The 27,394-nt window shown below is 37.3% G+C and overlaps 4 protein-coding genes and 3 pseudogenes across 13 annotated transcripts in view; 2 read left to right on the forward strand and 5 right to left on the reverse strand.

Moving 5' to 3' along the window:
• Positions 1 to 27,394, reverse strand: part of LOC110773051 (TMV resistance protein N-like) — a 53,118-nt pseudogene that overhangs the window by 6,480 nt on the left and 19,244 nt on the right. The window lies entirely within an intron of this gene.
• On the forward strand, positions 1,619 to 9,620 carry LOC110773056 (uncharacterized; annotated as a pseudogene). The gene is made up of 2 exons (XR_015826392.1): positions 1,619 to 1,936; positions 9,336 to 9,620. The product of XR_015826392.1 is annotated as an uncharacterized LOC110773056 (transcript).
• On the forward strand, positions 12,802 to 14,623 carry LOC110762115 (uncharacterized). Its single transcript, XM_021964721.2, has 2 exons — positions 12,802 to 13,608; positions 14,182 to 14,623. Exons 1-2 carry the CDS (start codon positions 12,940 to 12,942, stop codon positions 14,362 to 14,364), a joined length of 852 nt encoding a protein of 283 aa, XP_021820413.2. The 5' UTR covers positions 12,802 to 12,939; the 3' UTR covers positions 14,365 to 14,623.
• On the reverse strand, positions 14,962 to 15,702 carry LOC148291166 (egg cell-secreted protein 1.1-like). Its single transcript, XM_088245968.1, has one exon. It carries the CDS (start codon positions 15,550 to 15,552, stop codon positions 15,103 to 15,105), a length of 450 nt encoding a protein of 149 aa, XP_088102094.1. The 5' UTR covers positions 15,553 to 15,702; the 3' UTR covers positions 14,962 to 15,102.
• LOC110773054 (disease resistance protein RPS6-like) lies at positions 16,606 to 21,778 on the reverse strand. Of its 4 annotated transcripts, none has more exons than XM_021977556.2 (7): positions 21,638 to 21,778; positions 20,908 to 21,391; positions 19,091 to 19,366; positions 18,256 to 18,986; positions 17,848 to 18,001; positions 17,189 to 17,338; positions 16,606 to 17,080 (listed from the first exon to the last, which is right to left on the reverse strand). In XM_021977556.2, the coding sequence occupies exons 1-4, from the start codon at positions 21,685 to 21,687 to the stop codon at positions 18,471 to 18,473; spliced, it is 1,326 nt and encodes a 441-aa protein (XP_021833248.1). In that variant the 5' UTR covers positions 21,688 to 21,778; the 3' UTR covers positions 16,606 to 17,080; positions 17,189 to 17,338; positions 17,848 to 18,001; positions 18,256 to 18,470. The 4 variants fall into 4 exon arrangements, with proteins under 4 accessions (XP_021833248.1, XP_021833247.1, XP_088102093.1 ...); XM_021977555.2 differs by having other exon boundaries at positions 17,848 to 18,004; XM_088245967.1 differs by lacking the exon at positions 21,638 to 21,778 and adding an exon at positions 19,479 to 19,582 and having other exon boundaries at positions 17,848 to 18,004; positions 20,908 to 21,047.
• LOC148291167 (disease resistance protein Roq1 pseudogene) lies at positions 19,587 to 20,900 on the reverse strand (annotated as a pseudogene).
• Positions 21,778 to 27,301, reverse strand: LOC110762117 (TMV resistance protein N-like). Of its 5 annotated transcripts, XM_088245960.1 has the most exons (8): positions 26,442 to 27,298; positions 25,803 to 26,312; positions 24,609 to 25,704; positions 24,119 to 24,394; positions 23,361 to 23,992; positions 23,174 to 23,264; positions 22,171 to 23,084; positions 21,778 to 21,946 (listed from the first exon to the last, which is right to left on the reverse strand). In XM_088245960.1, exons 2-7 carry the CDS (start codon positions 26,294 to 26,296, stop codon positions 22,176 to 22,178), a joined length of 3,498 nt encoding a protein of 1,165 aa, XP_088102086.1. In that variant the 5' UTR covers positions 26,297 to 26,312; positions 26,442 to 27,298; the 3' UTR covers positions 21,778 to 21,946; positions 22,171 to 22,175. The 5 variants fall into 5 exon arrangements, with proteins under 5 accessions (XP_088102086.1, XP_088102085.1, XP_088102084.1 ...); XM_088245959.1 differs by having other exon boundaries at positions 21,778 to 21,984; positions 23,174 to 23,992; positions 26,442 to 27,301; XM_088245958.1 differs by having other exon boundaries at positions 23,174 to 23,992; positions 25,803 to 26,306; positions 26,442 to 27,299.

A 27,394-nucleotide genomic window follows, 5' to 3' on the forward strand; every position in this document is an offset into this window, starting at 1 on the left:
CAAAAATATAAACCTCAAGACTACACAAGTCAACGTTACCTGAACAAAACAGAGATGGAAATGTAGTCGAAGCAAGCCAACAAGTTTACCTCAACACCGAAAAAATTACAGAGCCAAAGAATTTGTAAGACAACAACCACACGACCGGCAAACCAACCAGAAACTCACAATAAATACAACTTCTCAAGATCAGCCAAAAAACCAGCAACAAAAGCAAACCTAACAGTCAGAGAGAGAGAGAGAGAGAGAATTGCAAAACTGTTTATATGCAAAAAAAAAGTAATAAAATAATAAATTGTCAAGAAGAAAAAAAAAAATTGTTTATATGCAATTCCAAACCAATTTCCGCACACAAAAAGACAAAATAGAGGAAAAGAAAATGAAGCAGCATGGAAGAATACCAAAGGAAGACTTGAAGGCGCCAACCATGAGATGTGGTGTGGTGGTAGCTCACCTCATTCCTTAATCATGAGGTTGGGGGTTCGATCCCCGCCCATGGGAATGGAGCGCATTTTGTGGCCAGCCGTTTACCTCCATTGGGAGAGCTCCCGCGGCGAAAGGGATTAGTCACTACTGTCGGTGGTGTATACCCTTGGGTCTCACCTATAAAAAAAAAAAAAAAAAAAAGACTTGAAGGCGCCCGCACACAAAGTTTGAGAAAAGGACCACTTTGGTTCGCAAGTCGCAGGCTTTATTGATATTATAAAAAGCCCACATCACTGTGATCTGCTCTCATGTTTTATTGATATTTAGCAACGTCTAATTAATGTCATTGCCTAATCTCACTTTTGCACTCTGTTATCACTCAAATCAATTTCACATCATTTTGGCCTTCAATTTCATAAAATTAATTTGGCCTTCAATTTCATAAAAGTCAATTTTTTAAAAAAAAACTTACAAATATAGCTGAAACTTTACTTGAATAGACTCGAATATCCTCAAAATAAACTTACAAATAAATTTGAAAAATATGGTTTTTTATAAAAACAATTCAAAAAATTCAGGATGATTTAACTAAACCTTTGCATCAGAACAATTCAAAATGGCAAAACAATTTAATTTCATATACTATACCTCAAGTAAGAGGTGTTCATTGCTGCCTCTACAAGTGACATTTCTAGAAGAGTGTCCAACTTTAAGATATTTATTATTAGAAGAAAATTTTAGAAATGTCACTTGTATTTATATATTAATTTCATTTTGTCACTCAAAGAAAATTTTGAAGAGAGATGTTATTTTGATTTATCAAAATTTCTAAGTTAGAATATGTGGCATGTACAACACACGTGACAAATTTTAACAAAATTCTGAATAGAGTTACAGTGCCATACGGTAAATTAAGCATTTTGAAAAATTGAGATGTGATTTCTCTTAAATTAAGCATTTTGAAAAATTGAGACGTGACATTTATAAAGTTTTCCCTTTCCTTAAAAATTCAAACCACTTTTAACCTAAGGTTATATTTGAGCATGCGACAGGAGAGAGTGAAGAGCCGAGGAAAAGAAGTTTGGCACCAGCACACTTATAAATACCCACCACCATGCATCCAAATGCCTCACACCATCAACCTCTTCTCATATTAATCTTGCTCTCCATCGTCCCATTTATGATAGAATACCCAAAATACCCCGCCATGTATGAAGAGAAGCAACACCAAAGACTCTTCCACCACCACAAGGATGAAGACAGACCCATTGAAACCTCAGACTACCCTCAGTCTGGTGGTTACTCTGATGAAGGACGTCCCGGCAGGGGCTATGGAGAGAGCGTTGATTACTCCGATGATGGACCCCGCGGCAGCCGCTACAGCGAGACCGCTTAATATGGCACCATTGCCACCCATGAATCTGAAATTGACTACAAGGAGGAGAAGCACCACAAGCATCTTGAGCACCTAGGCGAGGCCGGGGTTGTTGCTGCTGGTGTTTTTGCCCTGGTATGGATTTAACCACCTTTTATATATTAATCTCTAATTTTGTTCATGATTTTAGTTATATATTAACCTTAAATGTGAAGGATCACAGCCAGAAATTCTTACATTTTCAAGGCTCATCTGTAAATCTTTAGTAGGTTTATATACTCAAAACACATACCTTGATCCGACATTGTGACAATTACTGCAACTGGAACTTTGATTTCTTCTCAACAAGGAAACTGGAATTCTGTAGCAGAGTTCTTGACTGGTACATCGGTTTAGGCGGATTTGCAGTAGGGTAGTTTCTCTATGCTATACGGCTCTTGAATCTCTTTTCTTGATGGGGTAGAATGTTATGAGAATGTGATGTAGCCGTTAGCATAGGGACCTCCCTTTTATAGGTATAGTTTAAGAATCCAAATCATCACGGATTACTTAAACTCCTTTAACCAAAAGGATTAGGTATCTCAATCCATATAGAGTTAGGAAACCTTAAGCACTTGTATTTATCTAAAACAGTCATATATCAAGTCTTAAAATAAATCGATCCATGTAATCCTAATTGACATTGAACTAGTTATCCTTAAGTGATTAGAAGACCATCTTAGAGTTTGTTTTAGAATGCAAATCTTACATTCTCCCACTTCGTCAAATAATCACTAAAGAACAATGTCAATTACTGTAAGGCCTTGTGGAATACAGTTCGATTTTGTTTCCTCATCAAGCCACTTGTCAACAATGAAAATGATAATGAGTTATCAAGATTGAACAAAGAAACTTCCATGAAGTCTTTACAACTACAGTTATCAAATCCAATGTCACATAGGGCTGCCATCAAGATTGAAATCATAGAACAATCATAGCTAACCAAATTGACATAACTACTATGATCATTCTTTTAGTCCAACTTATAGGATTGTTCAAGATCCTTTCTTTTACTCCAGGTAAAAGACATCACTGTTATGAATGCAATACTTTAACAGTTAACCTTAAGCTAGCAACAAATCATTCACTGTTAATTGCATTCAAATAACAAAACAATTTATGCAGAACAAATTAACCAAACAAAAAAAAAAACCAAAACAACATCAAAATCAATACTTTCAACTCTTTAAATGCGTTTTTCGAAGGCTAAACGACCTCAGATGGCCAAAACATTTGTGGCGTCATTCCCTTTTTGGAAAGGTATCATGCCCCTCAATCGGAGCTCGGACGACAAATCTGCAAATTCCTGCTATGTCCTTTTCCCTTGAAAACTAACAAGCTGCTCCCACTGTTTTTAAGCATCAAAACCGGATAATACCCCCATACTAGTTACATGCCTCTTGAAAACATTATTTGGTAGCCCTTTATTGAATGGATCTGCTAGATTAGACTTTGTATTAATATGATCCATAGCAATGCTTCCTTCACTGATCTTCTCTTTTACTGATAAGAACTTTAGCGATAAAGGCTTCCCTCCAATTGACCTTTTGTTCCCTTTTGCAAACAATATAGCTGAGTTATTATCATTCCAAAGCGTTAAATGATCTGCACGACTTGACAAGGTGAAGCGACGCCTTGGGCAATAATGACCTGCACGACGTGCCCCAAAGCGTTAAATGCGCCGACTGACTAACGCATTTGGTGCCCCAGCTGTCAGTCACTTCAGAAAGGAATGCAAAGGGTCCATCCCTTGGAATCCATTCGACCCCTACCCATGCCGAGGCCGAAGAATCCAGGGATGTGGGGGCAATGTTTGTGCCTGATAAATCACGGCCATGAGCAGGCCGAAGGAGCCCTTTATCTCGGCCCTGGCACTTGTTTGCAGAGGCTGAAACGCAGCGTTTCGCCAGGGTACTTCGCCTTCTTAAAAATAAAAGAAGGAAATGCTAAGGCACGATCACCTCGGCCTCAAGCATAGACCGAGGCCGAGGCCGAACAAATTTGCGGTCAAGGCATTAAAGGCAAATCATCACGTGACAGCAGGGTCCCAGGCTTCATTTAATGAAGTAGTGCCTGTTTAATGCAGCAAAACCCATTGGCCACAAAGTAGCATTTAATGCATGAGGGAAGGTGGGAAGTGACTAAAGTCAGGATTTGGTGATGAAGATCAGAGTGATTAGACGTGGACATTCTCACAAAGATTCTGACAGCTTGAGATGTTGGTTCACCAGCTATTCAGGCAATAAATGCGTCTCCACGGCCAGAGGTTCAAAACCCACGATTGAGCGCGGCGGCCGAGATTCACCAGGATTTCTGGGGTCTCATCACCATACTTCACGATCCCAAATGTCGATTGGATTGCCCACTTGCGCTAATCAGACTCCACTATGCGTAAATTCAGCCTCGATTACTCATCTAGGGACTCTTCCTATAAATACAAGACTCGAGCTACTTTCAAAGGGTTCAAACACCAAAACAAGCCTCCCACGGAGCAACTTATTTTCTTCTGCACTTTCAATATCTTTACTTGCTTTCCTAGGAGTAGTGTTAGGTTGTAAGCAGAATCCATTCATCAATATATCATACGACCCTTGATTTTCAAGGCGCCGGAGCACCATCTCTGTTTGTTCGCTCACTCACCCCATATATCACACGACCGTCGCTCCCTGAGCAGCGCGCCGGAGCACCGCCCAAAACCCACCACCAACACCATCACCCAACGGCCTTGTAGTTCAGGCCGTGAACCTAACAGCCGAGACCAGTTCCTCTCTCGGCTACAATCGTTTGACCAAGAAGACAGATCAAACAGGCGCACCATTCACCCATCCAACACTCACCAAAACATCAACGCACGGTAAACCGTGCTGGCACGCCCGCGCACAACCGCACCGCACCCAAAAGCAGGAAACCCCGTGTTAACGCACGTCCCCTCGGCCCGGAACTCCAGGCCGTGAGATTTGCGCGGCAGACAGTGTCAACACAGATTCTTTGCATAGGGTGTTCAATCTTTCTTTTGAAATATGGCCGAGTCTCTTGTGCCAAGTTTTTGCAGATATTTGATTCTTATGTTTTGTGCTTGTAACGTTCTTAACCATTTCAGGAGTCTTATAGTTTAACTGAAACATATTGCCAACAAGAATTCCATTGCCAACTAACTCTTTATTATTGAAAATTGAAATACCAAATTCATCAAAACTCAAAGTGAGCTTTGATTTTACAAGCCTAGCAACTGAAATAAGGTTCCTTGTCATAGAAGGAACATATACTACATCTACCAAATCCAAAAGAAAACCAGAATCTAATTGAATCCTAACTGCTCTAATGAACTCCACTTGTACTTTGTCTCCATTTCCTACGAACACTTTCACCTCATCCTTGTTTGATGGCCTCTTGGTTATGAACCCCTGCAAAGAATTAGCAACATGTTGATCGGTGCATATTTATATATCATTTTGTACCCTTCTAACTTATGATTTGATTATGTTTTTGAGTTAAACTTGTGCTTTTAATAAATTTTGTGTTTGTTTCAATGTAATAAGCTTGAGACTCATTAAATGCATTTTGGAGACAAGTTAGCTCAAAACGGTGTCTGCAGATCAATCAACTTCATGAATTGGACTGTACTTTCTCAAGAAGAACCAGATGATGAGCCATATATCATTGGAAAGATACAGAAATCTAGTTTCTTGAGCATTTTAAGGTTCATGATTCCGAGTCTCCTAGAGGAAGTTATGCAAGTTTTGGCAGCTTAAGGTCAAATTCGGCAGCATCTGCGTTACTGGGCCAAAAATGACATTTAAAGGTCTTTCCGATTTTTTCTTGAGTTGGGCTGCATATGCTTGGAAAGATAATTCAAAGGGTTTGAAGATCCAAATTTTTCCAGATTTTTTAGGAGGGAAGATCAAGCCCAAAACAAGCCCACAAGCTGACTGCAATGCATTGTCAATTCCAGTCTATTTTCAGCAGTCAACTTGCAAGGCCCAAACCGTACACTTGTACTACTTAGATGGGAATATATTCTTCATAAAAGTTGTTCCAATGGGTGTCTATTATGACATATCCAAATTTGAGCACCATTGGATATATATTGAAACCTCAGGCCTTCCTACACCAAGCCTGGTTCAGAAGAATCGTTTTTTCCAGCAACCATAAGAAAACCCAGATGGGTTGGCAGCAAAAGGCAGCCACAATTGAACACCTTTGAAATCCCATGTGAAGAAAGCTTGAGGTGCAGCAAAAGAAGTATGGGATGGAATTGATTCCAACCACACTAACATAGACAAGATGAAGTGTGAGTTATGGATTGTATTAAAAGAGGAATTGTGGTGTTGGAATTCATCATGATGCTCCTCCCTCTTAGCCCTATAAATAGAGAAGTCTTCAAGCTTCATAAAATACCCCCAAAGAGGGGAGCTCTCAAACACTTCTCTAGAACTCCCCTCCCTTCTCTCCCTCAAATTCTCTTAGTTTCTCTTTCTAGTTTTCAATTGTTGTAATGAAATCTTTGTGCTGAAATTCTCCTTAAGTTTTTCTTAGTTCCACTTTACTTTTCATTGTTATGTAAATTCTTTTCTTTAGTTTCAAGTTTGATTAGTTCCAAGTTTCAATTATGGTTTTTGTTCTTATTCATTTAATACGCTAGTTTGAATGATAGATTTAGGCTTGCATGTTAGCTATCTGAATTAAGAGTAGACACCATGCTTTAATTCGAATTGAACTATGAATAGGAAGAGTATGTATGGACATTCGACAACAGGGATTAGATACATACTTGGTTGTTTAAAATGTTCTTCTATGCTTAATGAATTCCTAATGCTTAGTTTAGGTTAGACAACAGATGATCAAATTAGGGAATTAGGAATACAAGGTTAGGACCAAACACCATGGCTTAATCATACTTTAGCTAGAATCAATCCGTTAATCTAATTGAACTTGGGAACTTATCTGCTTGAGTTATTTTCTTTTCTTTCTTTCTTGTTTTATTTATTTTCTTTCTTGTTTTTCTGTTTTGTGTAGGAAAACTGAATTGGATTATTCAATCACCAATCCATGTGGAATCGACCTCGCACTTACATATGTTATACTACCGAACGGCTCGTGCACTTGTGAGTATCACAAGTTGAGGATGCAGCTGAATCTATTTTGGTGCAGCTGAATCGACGCAACACATGTATCTGTCTAACCACTAAGTATCAATTGAAACATCAATCAAATTTGATTCAAAACAGACCAAAACGTTTTCAATCTTACCTTCACTTTTGCCTTTGTTCTTATGCTTTTCTAACCACCTTTGGTACCTGGTGCAGTTCCTTTTCATGTGTCCAAATTTTCTACAGAAATAGCATTTCAATCCAGTTGGTTTTCCCTCTTTCATCTTGGTATTTTCCTTATCTTTCTTTTCTGCAAAATTTCCCTTCTTTTCTTTGAATTGTTTGACACGATAATCTTGTACCATATTCACAGTTTTTTGACCCCTTTCCATGATGATGTTATTTTCTTCTTGAACACTTATTGTTATGAGATCATCTAGTGTCCAGCTTTCCTTTTGAGCCACATAAGAACTCTTGAGAGTTTTGAATTCCTTTGGCAGTGAATTCAAAGCAAAATGCACCATCATATCGTCATCTATAGTCATTTTTAGTTCCTTTAGCTTGTGTGCAATGTCTGCCATGTTCATTATGTGAGGTCTTACACAACCTCGCACATCGTACTTCATCTCAGTCAATTTGTTATGCAAAGCACCTTTCTCTCCTTTCTCGGATTCCTTAAACTTCTAACCAATGGCAGCAAGATAATCCTTAGCACTTTCTGATCTTGGAATGCTACCTCTCAAAGAAGGTGTCATGGTTTTCAGCATAATCAATATAGCCATCCTGTTGGCTTTCTCCCATTTTTCATATTTCCTTTTGACATCTGCAGTTGCATCTGCAGCAAGTTCCTTAAGTGCATCCCATTTCAGAGCTATGTCATAATCCATTAGCCCTAGTGAAATTTCCAGCTCTTCTTTCCACTTTAGATAGTTTCAACCGGTCAAGATTTCGATGGAGTTGTAGCTTGTAGCATTCACTGTAATTTCAAGAAAACATAAATACAAATCCCCAATAACCTTAATTAAACATTATTGATTTGCACCTGTAGGTCACAAATCAAACATGTTCCATGGTCTTAGAATAACAAATCTGTAGAAGCAGTCTTGAAACAACAAGTGATTCCACATCTGTGGATAAAGGAACACTCATTGTTTGCTCATACAATCTGTTTTTCTAAACCGTTCCATTATAATCAATCCTTCTTGCACAATTCACATATGTGGACAGAGATTTGTACAAGAGAGATTGAATATAATGCAATTTTGATCAAGAACCTTGAATGAAGAATTTCCTGCATCGATTAAGTTGATGTGGCTCACTTAATCGATTCAATATCCTCCCCAAACTTTGATCAATCAGTCTTTCAAGCATGATTTAAGCAGAGAACTTTATGCTTAACTCATACCTTAACAAATAAGATATGCAATCAAAACATACATGCTATAATAACTAGTTTGAAGGACATATAAAACAGATTTTAATGCAAATTTTATCTTGTAATTACGTTAAAAGCATATAAACCTGGCTCTGATACCACATGTAAATCTTTAGTTGGTTTATATACTCAAAACACATACCTTGATCCGACATTGTGACAATTACTGCAACTGGAACTTTGATTTCTTCTCAGCAAGGAAACTGGAATTCAGCAGCAGAGTTCTTGACTGGTTCACCGGTTTAGGCAGATTTGCAGTAGGGTAGTTTCTCTATGCTATACGGCTCATGAATCTCTTTTCTTGATGGGGTAGAATGATATGAGAATGTGATGTAGCCATTAGCAAAGGGACCTCCCTTTTATAGGTATAGTTTAAGAATCCTCCTCATCACGGATTACTTAAACTCCTTTAACCAAAAGGATTAGGTATATCAATCCATATAGAGTTAGGAAACCTTCAGCACTTGTATTTATCTAAAACAGTCATATATCAAGTCTTAAAATAAATTGATCCATGTAATCCTAATTGACATCCTTAAGTGATTAGAAGACCATCTTAGAGTTTGTTTTAGAATGCAAATCTTACATCATCTCCCAATAACTAATTAATCATGCATAGTAAGCAAATCATTGTATACAACGGTTGTATGCAAGAATTTCTCCACGAAGCAGGCCGAACCGAATGCTTTTAAGCTTCTTAGGCCTTGTCAACATAACAAGAGAAGTGTGAAATGTAAATCTACTCAAGTATCAAATGGATTAAGTTATGTGAGGCCACAAAATGTCTGTTAATTTCTAGGTTTTTTCTGAGACTAATGTAATTAAGATCTGTCCCAGAAATAATTTGACAAAATTATAAAGATATTTTCATTTAACAATGGTCCAGCTGAGACATATAATACAATTAAAATACAATTAATTAACTCTTATTTAATTTAATAATGATCATGAGATGTGATGTGATGTGCAGCATGAGAAGCAGAAGGAAAAGAAAGACCCAGAGCATGCCCACAGGCACAAGATAGAAGAGGAGATTGCTGCAGCAGCTGCAGTTGGGTCTAGTGGGTTTGCCTTCCATGAGCATCATGAGAAGAAAGAGACAAAGGAAGAAGAGGAAGAGTCTCATGGAAAGAAGCACCACCATCTCTTCTAAATCTACAAATATATACTATATTTTATATTTATATATTGTGATTTTACTTATCTGTTATGAGTGAGGATTGATCTCAACAATGTTATAATTGTTGAGTGCTTATGTACGAGAAATTGTAGAATAGTACGGATGTACCACGTCAGCATGTGATACTCCCATTCAAATATTGCCATGTGTCTATTTTAAAATAGAAATTAAATATTTGTTTACAGCTGGACTTATATTATGAAATAAAATTTAAAACTTGAAAAACAGAAAGAAAAAAAAAAAAAATAAATAAAAAAATAAAAAAATTCCCAACCGCCACCCCTCCCCTAAAACCCCACTACGTTCCATGGATGCCATCCCTCTCTATTCCTCTTCCTCCCCTTCTCTTTTCCTCTTCACCATTGCCACCGGCGTCCAAACCCTCATCTTCCTTAATTCCCCTTTCTCTGAAATTGATCATGATACTATTTCCATCATCATACTATTTCCAAACCCAGATCCAATACTGTAACTCCTTGGTAACAATTACTTCAATCAATACAATACAACAATTCTCTCAAAGGGTCTCTATGTTTTGCATTCACTCTAACATTTCCCAATCATTAACACAAACACCAACCCTTCCACTATTCCATTTCATCATCATCATCATCATAATCATCAATACTAGTTTTCTCTACCTCTCTTTAAACTCCATTACCTACAATTACTATACGGGTTGAGAAGGAAAAGGAAAGGGAAAAAGGAAGAGGAAGAGGAAGAGGAAGGGAGATGGGTGGCAGTCATGGCAGGTAGTGTGGAGATGGGTGGCGGTCATGGCATGTTTTTGGGATTAGAGGTGTTGGGTTCGGGAGGGGTTGTTGTTGGGAATTCTCTTTTTCTTTTTTCTTTTTCTTAAGTTTTTCAATTTTCTAATTTTATTTCATAAGATAAAAATTAAGAAATAAATCCAGCTGTAAAAAAAAGTTTAATTTCTATTTTAAAATGGACACATGGCAATATTTGAATGGGAGTATCACATGCTGACATGGTACATCCGTACTATTCTATATTTTCTCCTTATGTACGCTTGTTATATGAGTGCTATGTATCTATCTATTTCTCATTGTTGATAAGAAATAATATCGTTTATTGGTGTTAATTTCTATATTATTAATTGGTCTTTTTTTTTTTCTAAGATAGAAAATATTATTGTTCTTGTAGTGGTGGTACGTGTTATCTTAGCATCTTCTTAAGGACACTCCTTCTCTCTTTCCCTCGAATGAGATATTCCTACTTCATGCAAATCACAGTTTGACACATATGCAAAAATAATTCATGAAAAACACCAAAAGAAAAATCTCTACATACATGTCAATCTGTAAATGGCAGAAAAATAAGAGCTCTTATTTCCAGAGATGGAGCCAAGTATTTCCCTCTCCTTAATTTCCATCAAGGTCATGGTTCATTTTGTCAATCCCAACTTTAGTAAATTGACTTAGCAAGTATCTGGCCCTATCAAAGAATTGTACGTGGATATTGTACACTTGCTTTTCAATCGTGAGACCATCATGTTCATAATAATGCCATTTAATATAAACATAAACTAATTATTATTTTTATAATATTTTATACAAGAGATACTGGGAAGGAGGAAACTTAAGATCTTAGATGGAGGAGTAAATTGGGACTTCACTCAATTATAATATATATATATATATATATATTAGAGTCTTTAGGTGAGCAGGACGGTATATTATAATATATATATATATATATATATATTTAGGATCCATATATTTAATTTATTAATTTTTATATCGTATAGTATAAACCCATCTTCTAGTCTCTTTCATGTGAAGTAACGGGTCCCGGGGAATAATGATAAAAGCAATTGTTTCTTTCTCTTCCTTCCTCGTGCCATTTAAGCCAAAACGTAGGGTAGCCATCCATTACATAACCAATTTTTGTTTATGAAAAGTATTACCTTCATCAAAATCACTGAAAAATGACTAAATAGCTCTCTTAAAAAACCCTTTCCATTTAACAATGATGAAAGGAGGACATTACAAGTGAACAATGAGGGGTTGACTCTAATGACCCTACCTTCTTTCCTCCCGATAATAATTTTGAGTGAATATGCAACTAAAGTTTTAACTCTCTTTATCATTCTTATCACAAATCGTCCTTGAGATTTTCAAAAATCATCATTTTAGTCCTCCACATTGCAAATCGATCAATATGACGTTTTAGTACATACCTTGCCACCATGGCCCATAAGATAAGGGAAGGCGGTGGATAGATTATTGTCTTGGAATTTTTCGAATGACAACGATGGAATTTAAGAAACCCAAATATAATGGATTAGTGTATATATATCCCTTTTATTGAGGGATTCTTCAAATAATTTTATTTGAGGGATTTTTTTTCAACGATCCAAACCATCTATTTTTTTAAGTCTTCATTCTTAGATCATCCTTACAAAAAATTAGACAAATCGGAAACCGGTTAGACATCCAATTGTGTCCTACAAAATCAATGAACATGGGCTTCAAGAAGGTACTAAAATTTCAATTATTTAATTGAGTGGTCAAATTATATTAGATTGAAGTTATTTTTTGTAGAGATGATATTTGAATGAATATCTACAAAATAGAAGGTTTGGATTAGTGAAATATAATCCGGAGTAGGCCCTACAAGAGTGTCTCTCAAATAAGCTTATTTGAGAGATCCTTCAATAGAAGCTCTCTGTGTATATATAAATATATTTTATTGCGTATTTCAGTTTTGTGCAAATGTTAAATCCATATCTAGCTTTCAATGACCAAACGAATAATTTAGTTTAGGGACCAAAATGTAAATCAGGTACAAATTTGAGGACCATTTGAGTAATTAACTCTTAAAAAAAAAGAGGCATGATTTTGTAATACTATATTCATTCAGGTTAAGAATGGTAAATCAACCTTTATTTTTCTTTCTGATATCAACTGGGGAGGGCAAGAAACCTACTGGCATGGCATCCGTTGATAATAAATAGAAATATATGTAGTTTTCAAGGTGTAATAAGTGAAAAGTCTTTGTTGAAGAAATGTTTCCACAATCCAGATCGTCCACCAAGGCTTGGATAACTAGCAATGCATGTGATGTGGCAAGAGCAAGAGAGCCCCACTTTAGGGGAGAGAGAGAGATCCAAACGAATCCAGACCGTCCACCAAGGCATGGATAGGTAGCCAAGCATGTGGCAAGAGCAAGAGAGCCCCTCTTTAGGTGGATATTTTACGTACGAGCTTGTGATAGAGAAGAGCCACAAATTAAAGCCAAAAAAAGAGTTTTGGGACACCCAACGCTTATATAAGGCCCCCCATCACCATGCACACCCAACGCAACACCCTTACCTCATAATCTTCCTTCATCCTCGCATTTTCTTCAAAATACCCAAAATACCCCTCAACATATGGCTAACCAGGAGCAGCACCGCCGCGGCCTCTTCAACCAGGACAGAGACGAAGAAAAATCCTCATCCTTCTCTCAGTCCGGTTATGGAGATCAAGGCCGCACTGGTGGTTACGGCGACAGCACTGGCTATGGCGACTCCACTGGTTACTCTTCTCAAGGACGTGCCGGTGGTGGTGGCGGCGGCTATGGCGACAACACGGATTACACCGGTGAAGGACGTCGTACTGGCGGAGGAGGCTACGGCGGCAGCACTGATTACTCTGGTGGTGAAGAGCGTCGTGCTAGTGGAGGCGGCGATGGCTACGGCGACAGTTACTCTGGTGAAGGACGTCGTACCGGTGACGGCGGCTATGGAGACAGCACTGATTACTCTGGTGAAGGACGTCGTACCGGTGGGGGCGGCGGTGATTACAGAGATAGTTACTCTAGTGAGGGACGTACTGGAAATGTCGGTGGCTACGGAGACAGTTACTCGGAAGGAGGACACGGCGGCCGTGGCGAGACCACTGCTTACTCTTCTGATGGGCCCCGCGGCGGACGGTACAGCGAGACGTCTGAAACCTATGGGTCTAGTGACTCTGGAGACTACAAGAAGCAGGAGAAGCACCACAAACATCTCGAGGAACTTGGGGAGCTAGGTTCTGCTGCTGCTGGCACGTATGCATTGGTAGATTAACGTTTCAACCCTATTTTTCTGATTTAATTTATGATTTTAATTAGGCATACTAATTGTGGATTTATGATCATTCTCAAAGCTATATTAGTGCATGATTTGTGATCGATCTCGTTGCAAAGAATTTTTTAGTATGATGGATAAGTATACATCACCTATTTTATGATAATCAATCATCTAAATGATATATACACCCGTTATATCTAAGAATTTATCGTAAAAAAATACATACTTCCCGTTCACTTAAATAGAACATAACCGAAGAAGTGGAAGATTAATTAGGCTAAGTTTTATCCAGATCTTATTGACAAAATATATAATTGCCAATCTTACTTTGCGTTCACTTAAAGTATAGTGATTAATTATATGTAATTATAAGGCCAAATCTTGTTTTGGTTACAACTTACAACAGACCAAATCAAACTCTAGTTTTTTATTTTCTAACACTAATGAAAATTTATAGGATATATCACATATATAATTTTGAAATATAATGTTTTGTAATTCTTGAGCTTGGATATATAAAAGGAGAAACTTTGACGCTTAAGTTTTCTTTTTTTTGGGCAGTATGAGAAGCACGAGGCAAAGAAAGACCCTGAGCATGCTCGCAGGCACAGGATAGAGGAGGAGATTGGTGCAACAGGGGCAGTTGGTTCGGGTGGGTATGCCTTCCACGAGCATCATAAGGAGAGAGAGTCAGAGAGAAAAGAGGAAGAGTCTCATGGAAAGAAGCACCACCACCTCTTCTAAATAATCTCAATTAATCAATATCGATCTTTATTGATTACCTAATTAAGTGGTTAATTATGCACTGTGCATCTCTTTAATTATTTGTGTGATTGTTTAATTATGATGAATACTCAGTATTTTGTGTCTGAGAATTGATGCATGTTGAGTCTATAAGTAAGACTCTTTGTTTAAAGGGTACTGTATATATCCGGTTTTCTTTTAGCATGTCATGTATTTCATTGTTAATAATCGTTTACTCGGTGTAAGTTTTATATGATTTTTTTGGTGGTATTAATCTTTTTTTTATACAAGCGATATTGAGTGAGGGGGAAATCGAACCTAGAACCTATGCAGTGGTATAAATAGTCTTAACTACTAGCTATAAACCCCTTGCGTATAAATCTTAGCCAGACTTAATTAACACAATATATCGATAAGAATATAGAGTTGAGAAAATATGCACAGGAAAATCATTTTGTTGATTTTTTGTTGAATTAATCCCCTTTACCTTGTTGTAACTAAGTGAAAAATATGGTGCTTTGCATATAGAATTCGATAGAAACTGATTATTCTAATCATTTAGTCTTAAATAGTAATACACTCATAAAGGTAAGCCCAATTAAGCCATTAAAACACTGCGACTAATTCATGCTAAAACATAATTAAGATCATGAACAAAATAGACCCTACTAGTTAAGTAAGTAACGTGGCCAAAGACCCCATATGCGTTACTATTATTGATTGAAGATCTCAAATTCTTCAAGCGACCAACTTATTCGAACCAGGAACAACTTTTACATTAGTAGGATCATGACTTGATGGTGGATTTGACGACAGGGATTTAACATGATCGGCTTCATCGCAGTAACCCTTGAGTACATCAGTCTCTTCCGCAGTAAACCCTAGTGTGCCAACCAAGGCAGGCCAACACTGATGCTCAATGGTCCGAATGGCTTCACAGCAACTGTGACCCAAGTAAGTCTCACCAGTAAGAAAAAACATGACAACCTCACCAGAACATGACTGGAGCTGAAACAAAGAGTCCCAGCAGTTGGAAGATTCTTCATCCAAATTCAACCTGGCCACGAGGTTCGAATTTAACCGAATTATGTTAGGATTCAAAGGGCGAGCACTTGTGGCTAAGAATGGCATAGTCAAGGCTAGAAGAGCTGTGAGAAGGAAGAGCTTGAAAGTTGTGTAAGCTGCCATTTTGATTTTGATTGTGGATGAGTAAGGGATTGATACGAATGAAGGTTTTTATATAGATGGTGAGGTGATTGTGTTATAAAATGAAAAATAAAAAAAACCGTTACGTGCATTGGGCGGTGAAGAGGCTGCTGAGAGTAACTCATAATGACAATGATCTACTTAACTGCAGGAGAAGTTCATTAGAAACTGATTATTCTAATCATTCAGTCTTAAACAGTAACTCATAATGGCAGGAGAAGTTGATGGGACTCAACTCATCAACTGATGATGCATATAAAAAAAAATTGTGGGAATTAAAATAATTAAACGTATTCCCAACCACAGACGAATTAATGGATAATTTATGGTCTTTGTGATAGTTGGTTTGCTTGCTAGTGTTGGTTTTGTTTGCTGATGTTCAAAAGGATCAACCATTCGTTTGCTTACCGAAAGTTGGTTAGTAGTGTATATTCATTATTCATGCTCATAATTGGATGATTAAATTTATGTTTGCTTTACATTTTAATTTCAAATTTGTTCTCAAATTGACAAAGTCGATTTCAACCTATTGTAATGTACAGTACGAGAGGGGTTTGAACTCGGGTGCAAGGGACAAGCACACTACCTTGACCAACTCACCTAACCCACATTTGTAATTTTAATTTTCTATTAGATTTTTAGTTATTGGACTCCAAACTATGCTTCAATTCTCATTGGAATTTGCTTAGAGATAGACAAATTAATAATTTTGTGATTTGTTGATTAGCTAGATACTTGAGTTGGCTTCATTTTGGGCTTTTATTTGGTGCCATTCGGCCTTCGGTTGATGGCTCTTGGAAGTTTGTTCGGCTCTGTTTGTTTGAACATATCTATAGCTTACAATACATCTTAATTTTTAGAACATATGTCTAATTGTAGTTCCAAAATGTCTCAAAATAAAATTGAAAGAAAATAATTGCTCCAAAATTATTGCCACTCAAATGATTTCCCTAGCGTGAAATCTTGTCATCAAGACAGACTACTGTGTGAATATTAATATGAAGACTACATTCTCAGCTTTTGTGGAAATGTGAGTACATCTTAACTAGATTGACAACTTCTCATTCATAAATCACCTATGTGAAAATAACAATAAAACAAAATGATAGCTCTAAAATATTTCCCTAATGTGAAAATTCAAGTACATTCTTATGACCAGATTGAATTCATCAATCATGTGGTACTTCTTAACTCCAATTCTCCAAATATTTTACAATGAAAAAGATACTATAATTTTATTCCAGATACAACTAGCACTGCCAAATTCTGCTCAACTTATTGTGATGTTAATGAACCTCTCATGAATTCCATTCTGTTGCATAATTTGAAACTGAGAGATGCTAAATAGGAGAAGAATGCATAATTGAATAAGAGATGGCACAAACTGTCAAAGATATGATCAATGAAATAGACAAGGGAGGAGTTTCGACAAAGCAATTGTTCGGTTTTAGATCAGATCAATGCCAATGTTTATGCGTCTGATTGAGAATTCTTGTTGGCTTATTCCATCCTGCACACAACAGAATATAGCAGTTTAAATAGTCACATAAGTAGTGTCAATAAGAACCAGGTAGGTCTCATGAGCCTGTAAATTTTGAGGTGAAAATTTCATGCAAACCTGGCCAATAAGCACGCAAGTACTTTCGATCATTTCGAGTTGCACATTAGCAGTGTGCCCAGTATCGGCCATGGCATCAGGAACCCAAATTTCAGTTGACTACAGGACACAATTGGCTGGCTTCAACATCAGTAGTCTTGTAATTATGTACTTGAATGCAGAAACAAAAAAAAGTTACAGTATGTCCTGTTTATTTGCACCATAAATCTTGCATATACATACTTTTGCAATGGAAAAAAAAAAAAGAAGCAAGATAAATTGTTCTCCTCTGCTACCTAATATCATTGAAACGTGTTGGAAGACATATCATTGAAACAAACAAAACAAACAACCATTCACTCTATCTTAAGATAGATGAGATCATGGAAGACATATACTTGATTGCTGAAAGTAACTACTTAATGATTTGCAGTATGTTAACAGATACTTTGCTCAAATGCTATATAATATGCAGCAACATGAGTTAATTAACCTGATTAATTAATTCTCTGCAGTAGTTAACAAAGAAATGTTCTTTCTCAGATGCATATAAGCTCATGTTATCAACCAAGATGACAAATGTACATGAGAGAGAGAGAGAGAGAGAGCAGAGGAATTATCATCGAAGATATGAATCTAATGATAAATGTATCTAGAAAAGAAAATGCAGGGTGACTTACTAATAATATCAATTGTGAGAGCACCGCTATTGGCCTTTCAAGTATTGAGGTGCAGATATTTGAGGAGGAGGAGTTTTTAACGAAGTTAGCAAAAATTTAGCTCCTTTTTCAACAGTAGCAAATCAAAGTGGTTACCCTCCAACTCAAAAGTCCCCTGCTGTAGTTGAAAATTTTCATAAAAAGTGCAGTTACTAGAAAGAGGGAGAAAATCTTTACAAGTTGAGAGTAATTCAGATTTGCTCCTAAAACAAAACAAGGAATAGAGCCAAAAATAAAAACAGTGGGAGAACCAAATGAAGGAGCAATAGGTGAAAAACAAAACTTAAAGCAACATAAGGCCAAAAGAATGAAGCACAAGCAGTGGAACAAACAAAATGAAAAGTAGAATCAGCAAAAGCAGCAACTCACATTGAAATGCAGCAGCTGTGATGCCTCTTGCTTTGAAATTCAGGAATCATAGGTCAGTCCCAATCACTTCGATCTTTTTTCTTTTTCTGGGCCGAGCTTCGTCAACAACATCATTTAATTCATCTTGGTCTGCATCTTCGGAAAGAGCATAGGTATTGCAGAAGAGAGATTTTTGGTGAGAGCTACCACTTCCACTAGGACTAGCCTCCTCGTCATCATGGCGTTATTGACCTTGTCCACCAAAACCTTGATTTATTAGGCTGTGATCCACTTCTACCCAAATCTAGCCTGTATAGTTTTTTCAAACCAACAACAGAGCGTGGCAGCTGTCTTATAGAAGTTCCATACAATTGAAGCACTGTAAGAGACTTCAAATTACAAATTTCACTCGGAAGACCCGCGAGATTTTTGCAATCATCTAGAAACAGAAAAGTAAGGCCAACCAGACAACCTATTGATGAAGGTAATTTCTCAATGGACGTCTGTTGTAAACTAAGCCATGACAAATTTTTCATTTGCCCTGAAAATTCTGGAATCTTTTTCAATTTTGAGCAATAACTAAGCACCAACGTTTTAAGACATTTGAGATCTGCAATTGACGGGTCAATCTCAACCAAATTCGTACAACTTCCAAAATACAACACCTCAAGATTCGGAATGCCACTGAAATCTGGGGTTGTGGTCAAGTTTTCAGAGTCAGAAAGGTCCATTTTTTTCAAGTTGGGCAAGTCCTGTACAATTCATAAACAATGGTAGAATAGATAATTAGCTCAGATTTATTTTATTTTAAAAAAAAATACTAATTTCTAGAATGGCACATGGCCACTACTCTTACCTTTCTTCCATCCCAAAGCCGAACAAGTTTGCTCCCACGCATCTCAAGTGCAAAAAGGAAATTCGATTGAAAACCTGATGGGAGAAATTTGGAAGGATACCGACTCCATTTGATACTTCTCAAGGAATTAGGAAGAATTTTGGGGCTTGAAGAAATGATCACATTGTAAAATTCAAGAACTTTCAGGTTACACATCTTAGAGAATGCTTCGCAATTCCAATCTGCCTTTTCAAGTCTCGCCATGCGTAAGGCAATGCCTTTAATTTTGTTTGTTGCCTGTAATTAAGAATAGTAAAGGAAAAGTTAACAGCACATTTAAGTCAAATTTCAGGTTAAAAATAAATCATATTTCTTCCAAATATCAATATTTTTCTACGTAATTTCTTACTGTATTGTTTATGAATACATGAGAGATATCATCATGACTGCACAATCGACTTCGTCTACCAGGCTCTTCAGGACACTCTCGACGAACAATTTCCAATGCCATTTCTGGTATCAAATCATGCATCTCAACATTCTGTTTTGATATAGTTAAGAGCGATTTCTGAACGAGAGCATTTATCCCAATACGACCACATAGACCACAACTATCTAGTATTTCAATTACTTCCTCCTTGTCCTTCCCCTTATGGAAAAATGCAACATCAAGAAATATATCCTTGTTCATCTCATCTAGTCCATCATAACTTATTTTGAGCAAATCAAAATTATTGGAGTTAGGAATTTTCCACATCTTATCCAATTCACTTTTCCATTCATCTTGATCTCTCTTATACATTAAGCATCCCAAAAGTTTAAGAGCTAGTGGAAGGCCTCTGGCATAATTTACAAAACCCTTGGACAATTCCAAATAACCTTCCGTCGGCTCATTTTTTTTTAAAGGCGTTCCAACTAAAGAGCTCAAGAGCATCATCATCACCTAACCCCTCTACCTCATATGATATATGTATATCATGTTTAACTAGCAACCGTTTATCTCTAGTTGTAATAATGACTATACTCCCCTTACCAAACCAATCCTTTTCACCAGCCAACTTTTCAAGTTGGCTTGATTCACTCACATCATCAAGAATGAGAAGAACCTTTTTTATTATACAAGCAATTCTTAATGACAGAGGTTCCCCACTGTTCATCCCAAACTTGAGTAAATTGATCCTTTAAGATTGGGGAAAGAAGTTGTCTTTGTAGATTAACAAGATCACCACGTTGAGCAACTTCTCTAACATTAGCAAGAAAGCTGCTAACTTCATAATGGATAGAAATGCGATCATAAACTAGCTTAGCAATGGTTGTTTTGCCAATTCCGCCCATCCCCCATATCCCTATAAAGCGAACATCATCCGTAGGATGAGCTAAAAGCAAATCTACTTGCTCACGTATAAACTTCATTCCCACCAACTCTCTGGAATCTAACAATTTGAATCTGTGATGCGCTTTCTCCCACACACATTCAACAATATTTTCAATAAGTATCAGATAAATGTCATAATAACTATTCATAAGCAATGTTCGAAAAATCGCTAGCGGTACGGCAAACAGGAATCTAGCACCAAGAGGAGTAATTGGGACCTAAGTGGGCGCCTAGGCGTTTCTTTTTTATATAATTATTTTGTATTATAAATGATAAATTAATACCAAAATCATGCAAAATAAAGAGATATATAAATCAAAAGTCCAAGTGATTTGCTTCCTTTTTAAATGTGCTTAAAAATATAGGCAACGTTTTGAATATAGTGCCACCAAAACAAACCAAATATTGATCACCACCACTAAAAGATAAAAGAAATTGAAATTGAAAATGATTAGAAGCACACCTTGAAGATAAGCACTTGCACATCTTGGTCATCCACCACTGCATGCACAATAAGTGCTTCTCCTCTCACACTCTGACTATATAATTCCAACACTGCTATCTCCTTGTGATGCCCGTACTCTTCCTCCTCCTCATCCTCACCATCATCGTCATATCTGACGGCTCTCCGCCTGGCAGCCCAGCAAATGCTCAAGGCCCTTCTTGGTCTCAAGATATGCAAAGCGTCAGCTGAGGCAGAGCACGTTCTGAAATATCTGCTATCTGCTGCAGATTTGGAGGAGGTGGGCTTTGGAGAAAATGGTAATTTGGGTGAGGAGGAGATGAGCATAACCCATCTTCCCGATTTGAAGTGCTTCAACATCATAATTATTGGATTTTGGAAATTGGAAATGAGTACACAACTTTGATCCTTGAATGAAGATAAGGGTCGGTCCCAGTCGCACGGTTGGGTGCAATTTACTATCAAAGACAATCTGAAAGCCCATCTAAAAGATGGATGGGTGGGATGATCAATTTCTTGGGTGTTAATATATACGCCCAAATATTTCTTACGAAAATACAGAGCCAAATATAAAAACAGTGGGAGAACCAAATGAAGGAGCAATAGGTGAAAAACAAAACTTAAAGCAACATAAGGCCAAAAGAATGAAGCACAAGCAGTGGAACAGACAATAGTACCTCGACAATCCAAAAAAAAATGAAAAGTAGAATCAGCAAAAGCAGCAACTCACATTGAAATGCAGCAGCTGTGATGCCTCTTGCTTTGAAATTGAGGAATCATAGGTCAGTCCCAAACACATCGATCTTTTTCTTTTTCTGGGCCGAGCTTCGTCAACAAAATCATCATCATCATCATTTAATTCATCTTGGTCTACCTCTTCGGAAAGAGCATAGGTATTGCAGAAGAGAGATTTTTGGTGAGAGCTACCACTTCCACTAGGACTAGCCTCCTCGTCATCGTGGTGTTGTTGACCTTGTGTGTCAGCTGATTTGGTAGGACAAGTAGTAGTGCTCTGGATGATGGATTTGTTCATCATGATCTGGATATAATACGCAGCAACATGAGTTAATCAATGCTCTGCAGTAGTTAACAAAGAAATGTTCCTTCTCAGATGCATATAATATCTAGCTCATGTTATCGACCAATATGACAGAGAGAGACAGAGATGAGAGGAATTATCATCAAAGAAACAATAAGTGATGAATCTAATGATAAATGTACCGCCAGAAAACCTTTTTTGTAAGACAGATGGAGGTAACTTACTACTATCAATTGTGAGAAGAGCGTTTTTGGCCTTTCAAGTATTTATGTGCAGACATTTGAGGAGGAGGAGTTTTTAACAAAGCTAGCAAAAATTTAGCTCCTCTTTTAAGAATGACAGTTTTTATTAAACCTTGCAATAATAACTCAAAATATGAGGGTGCAAGGCCTAAGTAAAATATCAAAGTGGTTACTCTCCAAATCAAAAGTCCCATGCACCCCCATTTTTTGGTATTGTTGAAAGATTTCATAAAAACTGCAGTTGTTAAAAAGAGGGAGAAAATCTTTACAAGTTTTGTTAAAAACCCTTTGGAAAGAGCATAGGTATTGCAGAAGAGAGATTTTTGGTGAGAGCTACCACTTCCACTGGGACCAGCGTCCTCGTCATCGTGGCGTTGTTGACCTTGTGCATCAGCTGATTTGGTAGGATAAGTAGTAGTGCTCTTGATGATGGATTTGTTCATCATCATCTGGTTGAGTTGTTCCACATCTTGCTTGTGCACCAAACGAAACCCACACTCCTTCACACTCACCCCACACTTCTTCACACTCACCCCAGATGGTTTACAATAATCAATTCTGAACAAAACATTTATCTGACTGCATTTCGTCTTAAATTGTTCACGAGATGCATAAATTACCCAAAGGTGATCTGACTCAACTTCGCCTATTTTAAAATATTTTGAAAATTCTTCAGGTGGCCGCATTCCTTGTGGGGAACAGCTCATAAAGCAACGAAATTCAGAAAGATCAGCCGGAAATTCAAACACAGCACATAAAGCAATTCCCATCCACGTGGTAGGTAGCTCCACAGTTAGGGAATCTCCCAAACTTTGATTACTGAACCACTCTGGAATTTCCCTTCCAGGAGTTACAATTTCGAATTCGCATCGGACATAAGGCCTACGGATTGGCCGCTGTACCATATACATGGATATATATGAGGTTAGTAAGTTGTAATTATTATTATAGCAAACAACAAAAGAGAGAGACAGAGAGAGAGAACCTGAAACTGAAGGTATCGCTTTAGCATTCTCAGTATTATACTATCGCAGCCTTCATTGTCAACCAATACAAAGCAATTGGCACAATTAAACCTAGGAAAATGCATTACACTGTTTATATCCACTAATGATGAATGATCTGGCAACATTTTTAAGGAAGTACAACCGGCTATGCGTATATCCACTAACCGGATAAGCTTAGAAAGATTTGGCAATTGTTCAAGACTTTGGCACCTCTTCACTTTAAGTACTTGAAGCTTAGAAAGACATCCAATGCTTGCAGGAAGGCTAACAAAATTGTTTCCACTAAGCATTAATTGTTCTAAATTGGACAAGCAGCCAATATCACTGGGAAGATCCCCTTCACAAAGTCCACGATTACTCAGATTCAAATAGTACAAAGACAATAAACCGTCTAACGAACTTAACACAAAACCATTTCTGTTTTGATATAAACCAGAAAGGCCCCACCAAAACCTTGATTTCTTAGGCTGTGATCCATTTCCACATAAGGATAGCCTGAAAAGATTTTTCAAACCAACAACAGAGCGTGGCAGCTGTCTTATAGAAGTTCCTTTCAATTCAAGCAGTTCAAGAGACTCCATCTCCCCCAACTTCTCTGGGAGTTTGTCAATTTTTGAGCACAAATCAAGATCCAACCAGCTAAGACATTTGAGATCTGCAATTGACGGGTGAATGTCAACCAAATTCTTACAACTTCCAAATTTCAACTCTTCAAGATTCTGAATGCCAGAGAAATCTGGGCTTGTGGTCAAGTTTTCAGAGCCAAAAAGGTTCATTTTTTTCAAGTTGGGCAAGTCCTGTAAAATTCATAAACAACGGTAGAATAGATAATTAGCTCAGATTTATTTTAATTTTTAAAACAAAATATTTAAAATAATTATAAAAAACTAATTTCTAGAATGGCATATGGTCACTACTCTTACCATTCTTCCATCCCAAAGCCGAACAAGTTTGCTCTTAGGCATCTCAAGTGCAATAAGGAAATTCGGTTGAAAACCTGATGGCAGAAACTCGGAAGGATACGAACTCCATTTGATACTTCTCAAGGAATTAGGAAGAATTCTGGGGCTTGAAGAAACGATCACATTGTCCAATTCAAGAAATTTCAGGTTAAGCATCTTAGACAAGGCTTCACAATTCCAATTTGCCATTTCAAGTGTCGCCATGCGTAATCTGATGCCTTTAATTTTGTCCGTTGCCTATAATTAAGAATAGTAAAAGAAAAGTTAATTCCACATTTAAGTCTAATAATGTGTTAAAGAGAAATCATATATCTTCCAAAACTATCTTTATATAACTTCTTATCATATTGTTTATGAATATATCAAAGATATCATTAATTAAGTTTAATACTGTGTTAAAAGACAAATCATAAATCTTCCAAAACTCAGTATCTTTTATAAAACTTCTTACCGTATTGTTTATGAATACACGAGAGATATCATCATGATTGCACAACCGACTTCGTCTACCAGGCTCATCAGGACACTCTCGACGAACAATTTCCAATGCCATTTCTTGTATCAAATCATGCATCTCAACATTCCTATTTGATATAGTTAAGAGTGATTTCTGAACGAGATCATTTATCCCAACACAACCACATAGGCCACAACTGTCTAGTATTTTAATTACTTCCTCCTTTTCCTTCCCCGTATGGAAAAATGCAACATCAAGAAGTATATCCTTGTTCATCTCATCTAGTCCATCATAACTTATTTTGAGCAAATCAATAATTTCTGACTTAGGAATTTTCCCCAGCTTATCCAATTCACTTTTCCATTGATCTTGATCTCTCTTGTACACTAAGCATCCCAAAAGTTTAAGAGCTAGTGGAAGGCCTCTGGCATAATTTACAAAACCCTCGGACAATTCCAAGAAACCTTCCTCAGGCTCATTTTTTTTAAAGGCATTCCGACTAAAGAGCTCAAGAGCATCATCATCACCTAACGCCTCTACCTCATATGATATATGTATATCATGTTTAACTAGCAACCGTTTATCTCTAGTGGTAATAATGATTATACTCCCCTTACCAAACCAATCTTTTTCACCAGCCAACTTTTCAAGTTGGCTTGATTCACTCACATCATCAAGAATGAGAAGAACCTTTTTATTATACAAGCAATTCTTAATGACAGAGGTTCCCCGCTGTTCATCCCAAACTTGAGTAATTTGATCCCTTAAGATTGGGAAAAGAAGTTGTCTTTGTAGATCAACAAGATTACCACGTTGAGAAACCTCTCTAACATTAGCAAGAAAGCTGCTAAGTTCAAAATGGGTAGAAATGCGATCATAAACTAGCTGAGCAATGGTTGTTTTGCCAATTCCGCCCATCCCCCATATCCCCATAAAGCGAACATCATCCGTAGGATGAGCTAAAAGCAAATCTATGTGCTCACGTATAAACTTCATTCCCACCAACTCTATGGAATCTAACAATTTGAATCTGTGATGCGCTTTCTCCCACACCCATTCAACAATATTTTCAATAAGCTTTCTTTCACACCTACAAGGAGGAAAAGTAAAACGATCATGAAGTCTAAAATATAAGACTTTGAAGTTCCATCCATATAACAAGATACGATGGCTTACGAAAAAACTTACTCATTCTTTGAATCAAACCCAGATAAATTGGCCACTTCAGTTAAAGCAGCTCTCCAGGTCTTCACCCTTTCTATGTCTTCCCTAAACCTTTCCTCATGCTCAGTGAACGCGCACGCAAAACTACCGGTTTGTTTTCGTACGTCGGAAGGATCCACATGATAAAACACTGGCAGAACGGTGCTCTTGGATTTCATGCATTGGAGAATCTTTGTAAGTTCATCCAAGCACCAGGAAGAAGATGCATAATTTGGCGATAGAACAACAATTGCAAGCCTTGATTCTTCGATTGCATTGAAGAGCTCTGAAGAAATAGGTGTCCCTCTTTCAAGCTTAGGATCGTCCTTGAATGTTTTAATGCCCCTGAGCTGCAATTCGTGGTATAAATGGGATACAAAGCTCAGTCGAGTGTCCTCGCCCCTGAAACTCAAAAACACATCATGGTTCCATTCAGATGAAGGACGAAAGGCAGAGGCTGTTTGGGTGCTCAATTCCATTGGCAATCTGCTGCTCCTGCAAACACTACTCAATTAAAGATTCAAAAATCCAAACACAAATACAAAGATGATGACAAATGGCTTGAAAAATGAAAAAGATATCGTGAAGTAGAAACTGCATATGCTTTAGCTTAATTAATGTTACCTGAACAAAGCAGATATGGAAATGTAGACGAAGCAAGCCAACCAAAACTCACAAAAAATACAACTTCTCAAGATCAGCCAAGAAACCAACAAGGAGAAACAAAGCTAGCAGCCTCAGAAAACAGAGAGACTTGGAAACCGTGTACAGGCGAGCACACGGTTTTACTTTTCAGCTATCTCCAACGTCACCAATGGGAGTCATTTCTCTTTTCTTTTCTTTTTTCTTTTTTTTTTTCCTTTGTTTTTTATGAAATAGGGAGGAAGAACCCATTAAATTTCATGGAAGTTGTCTTTAAAGAGAGTTCCCACTAGGCCTGGGCACGGTCCGGTTTGGACCGGTTCTCAGGCAAAAATGAAACCGAAACTGGTACTGTTCACCGGTCCGGTTCGAATTTTAACAAAAATGCCAAAGAAAATCGAACCAATCCGGTCCAGTTTAGGTCCGGTTCGGTTCCGGTTTTTCATGCTTTGAACCGGCTCTTTAGCCTAACTGACATTTTTACACGAAGCAATGTGAATCGCCAAATCCATGCAAGAAAACCATATCTGAATCTTATAAGATACCAAAAAAACCTATCTAGCAAACAGATCCAATCATTGCACCAAAGGAGAGTAAGAAACAAAAAGACATATCAGACAAAGAGGAGAGGAGAAAAGAGAAGAAGAAATAAAATAAAGAAAATAATAGAAAGAGAGGAAGAAATAATCAATGAGAAAGAATAGAGGAAAGAAAGAATAAATGAGATGAGAGGAGATAAAAGAAAGAATCGGAGCAAGAAGAGAGGAAAGAAAGAATCGGTGAGCAAGAAGAGAGGAAAGAAAGAAAAAATCAGAGAAAAGTGAGAGAATACTTAGAGAAGAGAGAGAAATGAGAGGAATAAACAAAACAAAAAGTCTGAAAGATTTGATAAAAAAAAATAAAAAGGAGCCGTTCTCTTCTCTCTGCCCAAGACA

This window comes from Prunus avium, chromosome 8, assembly GCF_965620075.1.
Source record: "Prunus avium chromosome 8, drPruAviu1.hap1.1, whole genome shotgun sequence".
NCBI lineage: Eukaryota > Viridiplantae > Streptophyta > Magnoliopsida > Rosales > Rosaceae > Prunus > Prunus avium.

What these genes read in the sequence shown, in the direction of transcription:
- LOC110762115 (XM_021964721.2), top strand. Translation starts at nt 12,940, where the DNA reads ATGGCTAACCAGGAGCAGCACCGCCGCGGCCTCTTCAACCAGGACAGA. An exon ending in CTGCTGGCACGTATGCATTG is followed by an intron (nt 13,609 to 14,181) that starts GTAGATTAACGT and finishes TTTTTTGGGCAG; the next exon opens with TATGAGAAGCACGAGGCAAA.
- LOC148291166 (XM_088245968.1), bottom strand. Translation starts at nt 15,552, where the DNA reads ATGGCAGCTTACACAACTTTCAAGCTCTTCCTTCTCACAGCTCTTCTA.
- LOC110773054 (XM_088245966.1), bottom strand. Translation starts at nt 21,687, where the DNA reads ATGATTCCTCAATTTCAAAGCAAGAGGCATCACAGCTGCTGCATTTCA. An exon ending in TGCAAGTGCTTATCTTCAAG is followed by an intron (nt 19,367 to 20,907) that starts GTGTGCTTCTAA and finishes TCTTAATTACAG; the next exon opens with GCAACAAACAAAATTAAAGG. An exon ending in GGCTTTGGGATGGAAGAAAG is followed by an intron (nt 18,987 to 19,090) that starts GTAAGAGTAGTG and finishes TGAATTGTACAG; the next exon opens with GACTTGCCCAACTTGAAAAA.
- LOC110762117 (XM_088245959.1), bottom strand. Translation starts at nt 26,296, where the DNA reads ATGGAATTGAGCACCCAAACAGCCTCTGCCTTTCGTCCTTCATCTGAA. An exon ending in GTGTATTCATAAACAATACG is followed by an intron (nt 24,395 to 24,608) that starts GTAAGAAGTTTT and finishes TCTTAATTATAG; the next exon opens with GCAACGGACAAAATTAAAGG. An exon ending in AGCGATACCTTCAGTTTCAG is followed by an intron (nt 23,085 to 23,173) that starts GTTCTCTCTCTC and finishes TATATGGTACAG; the next exon opens with CGGCCAATCCGTAGGCCTTA.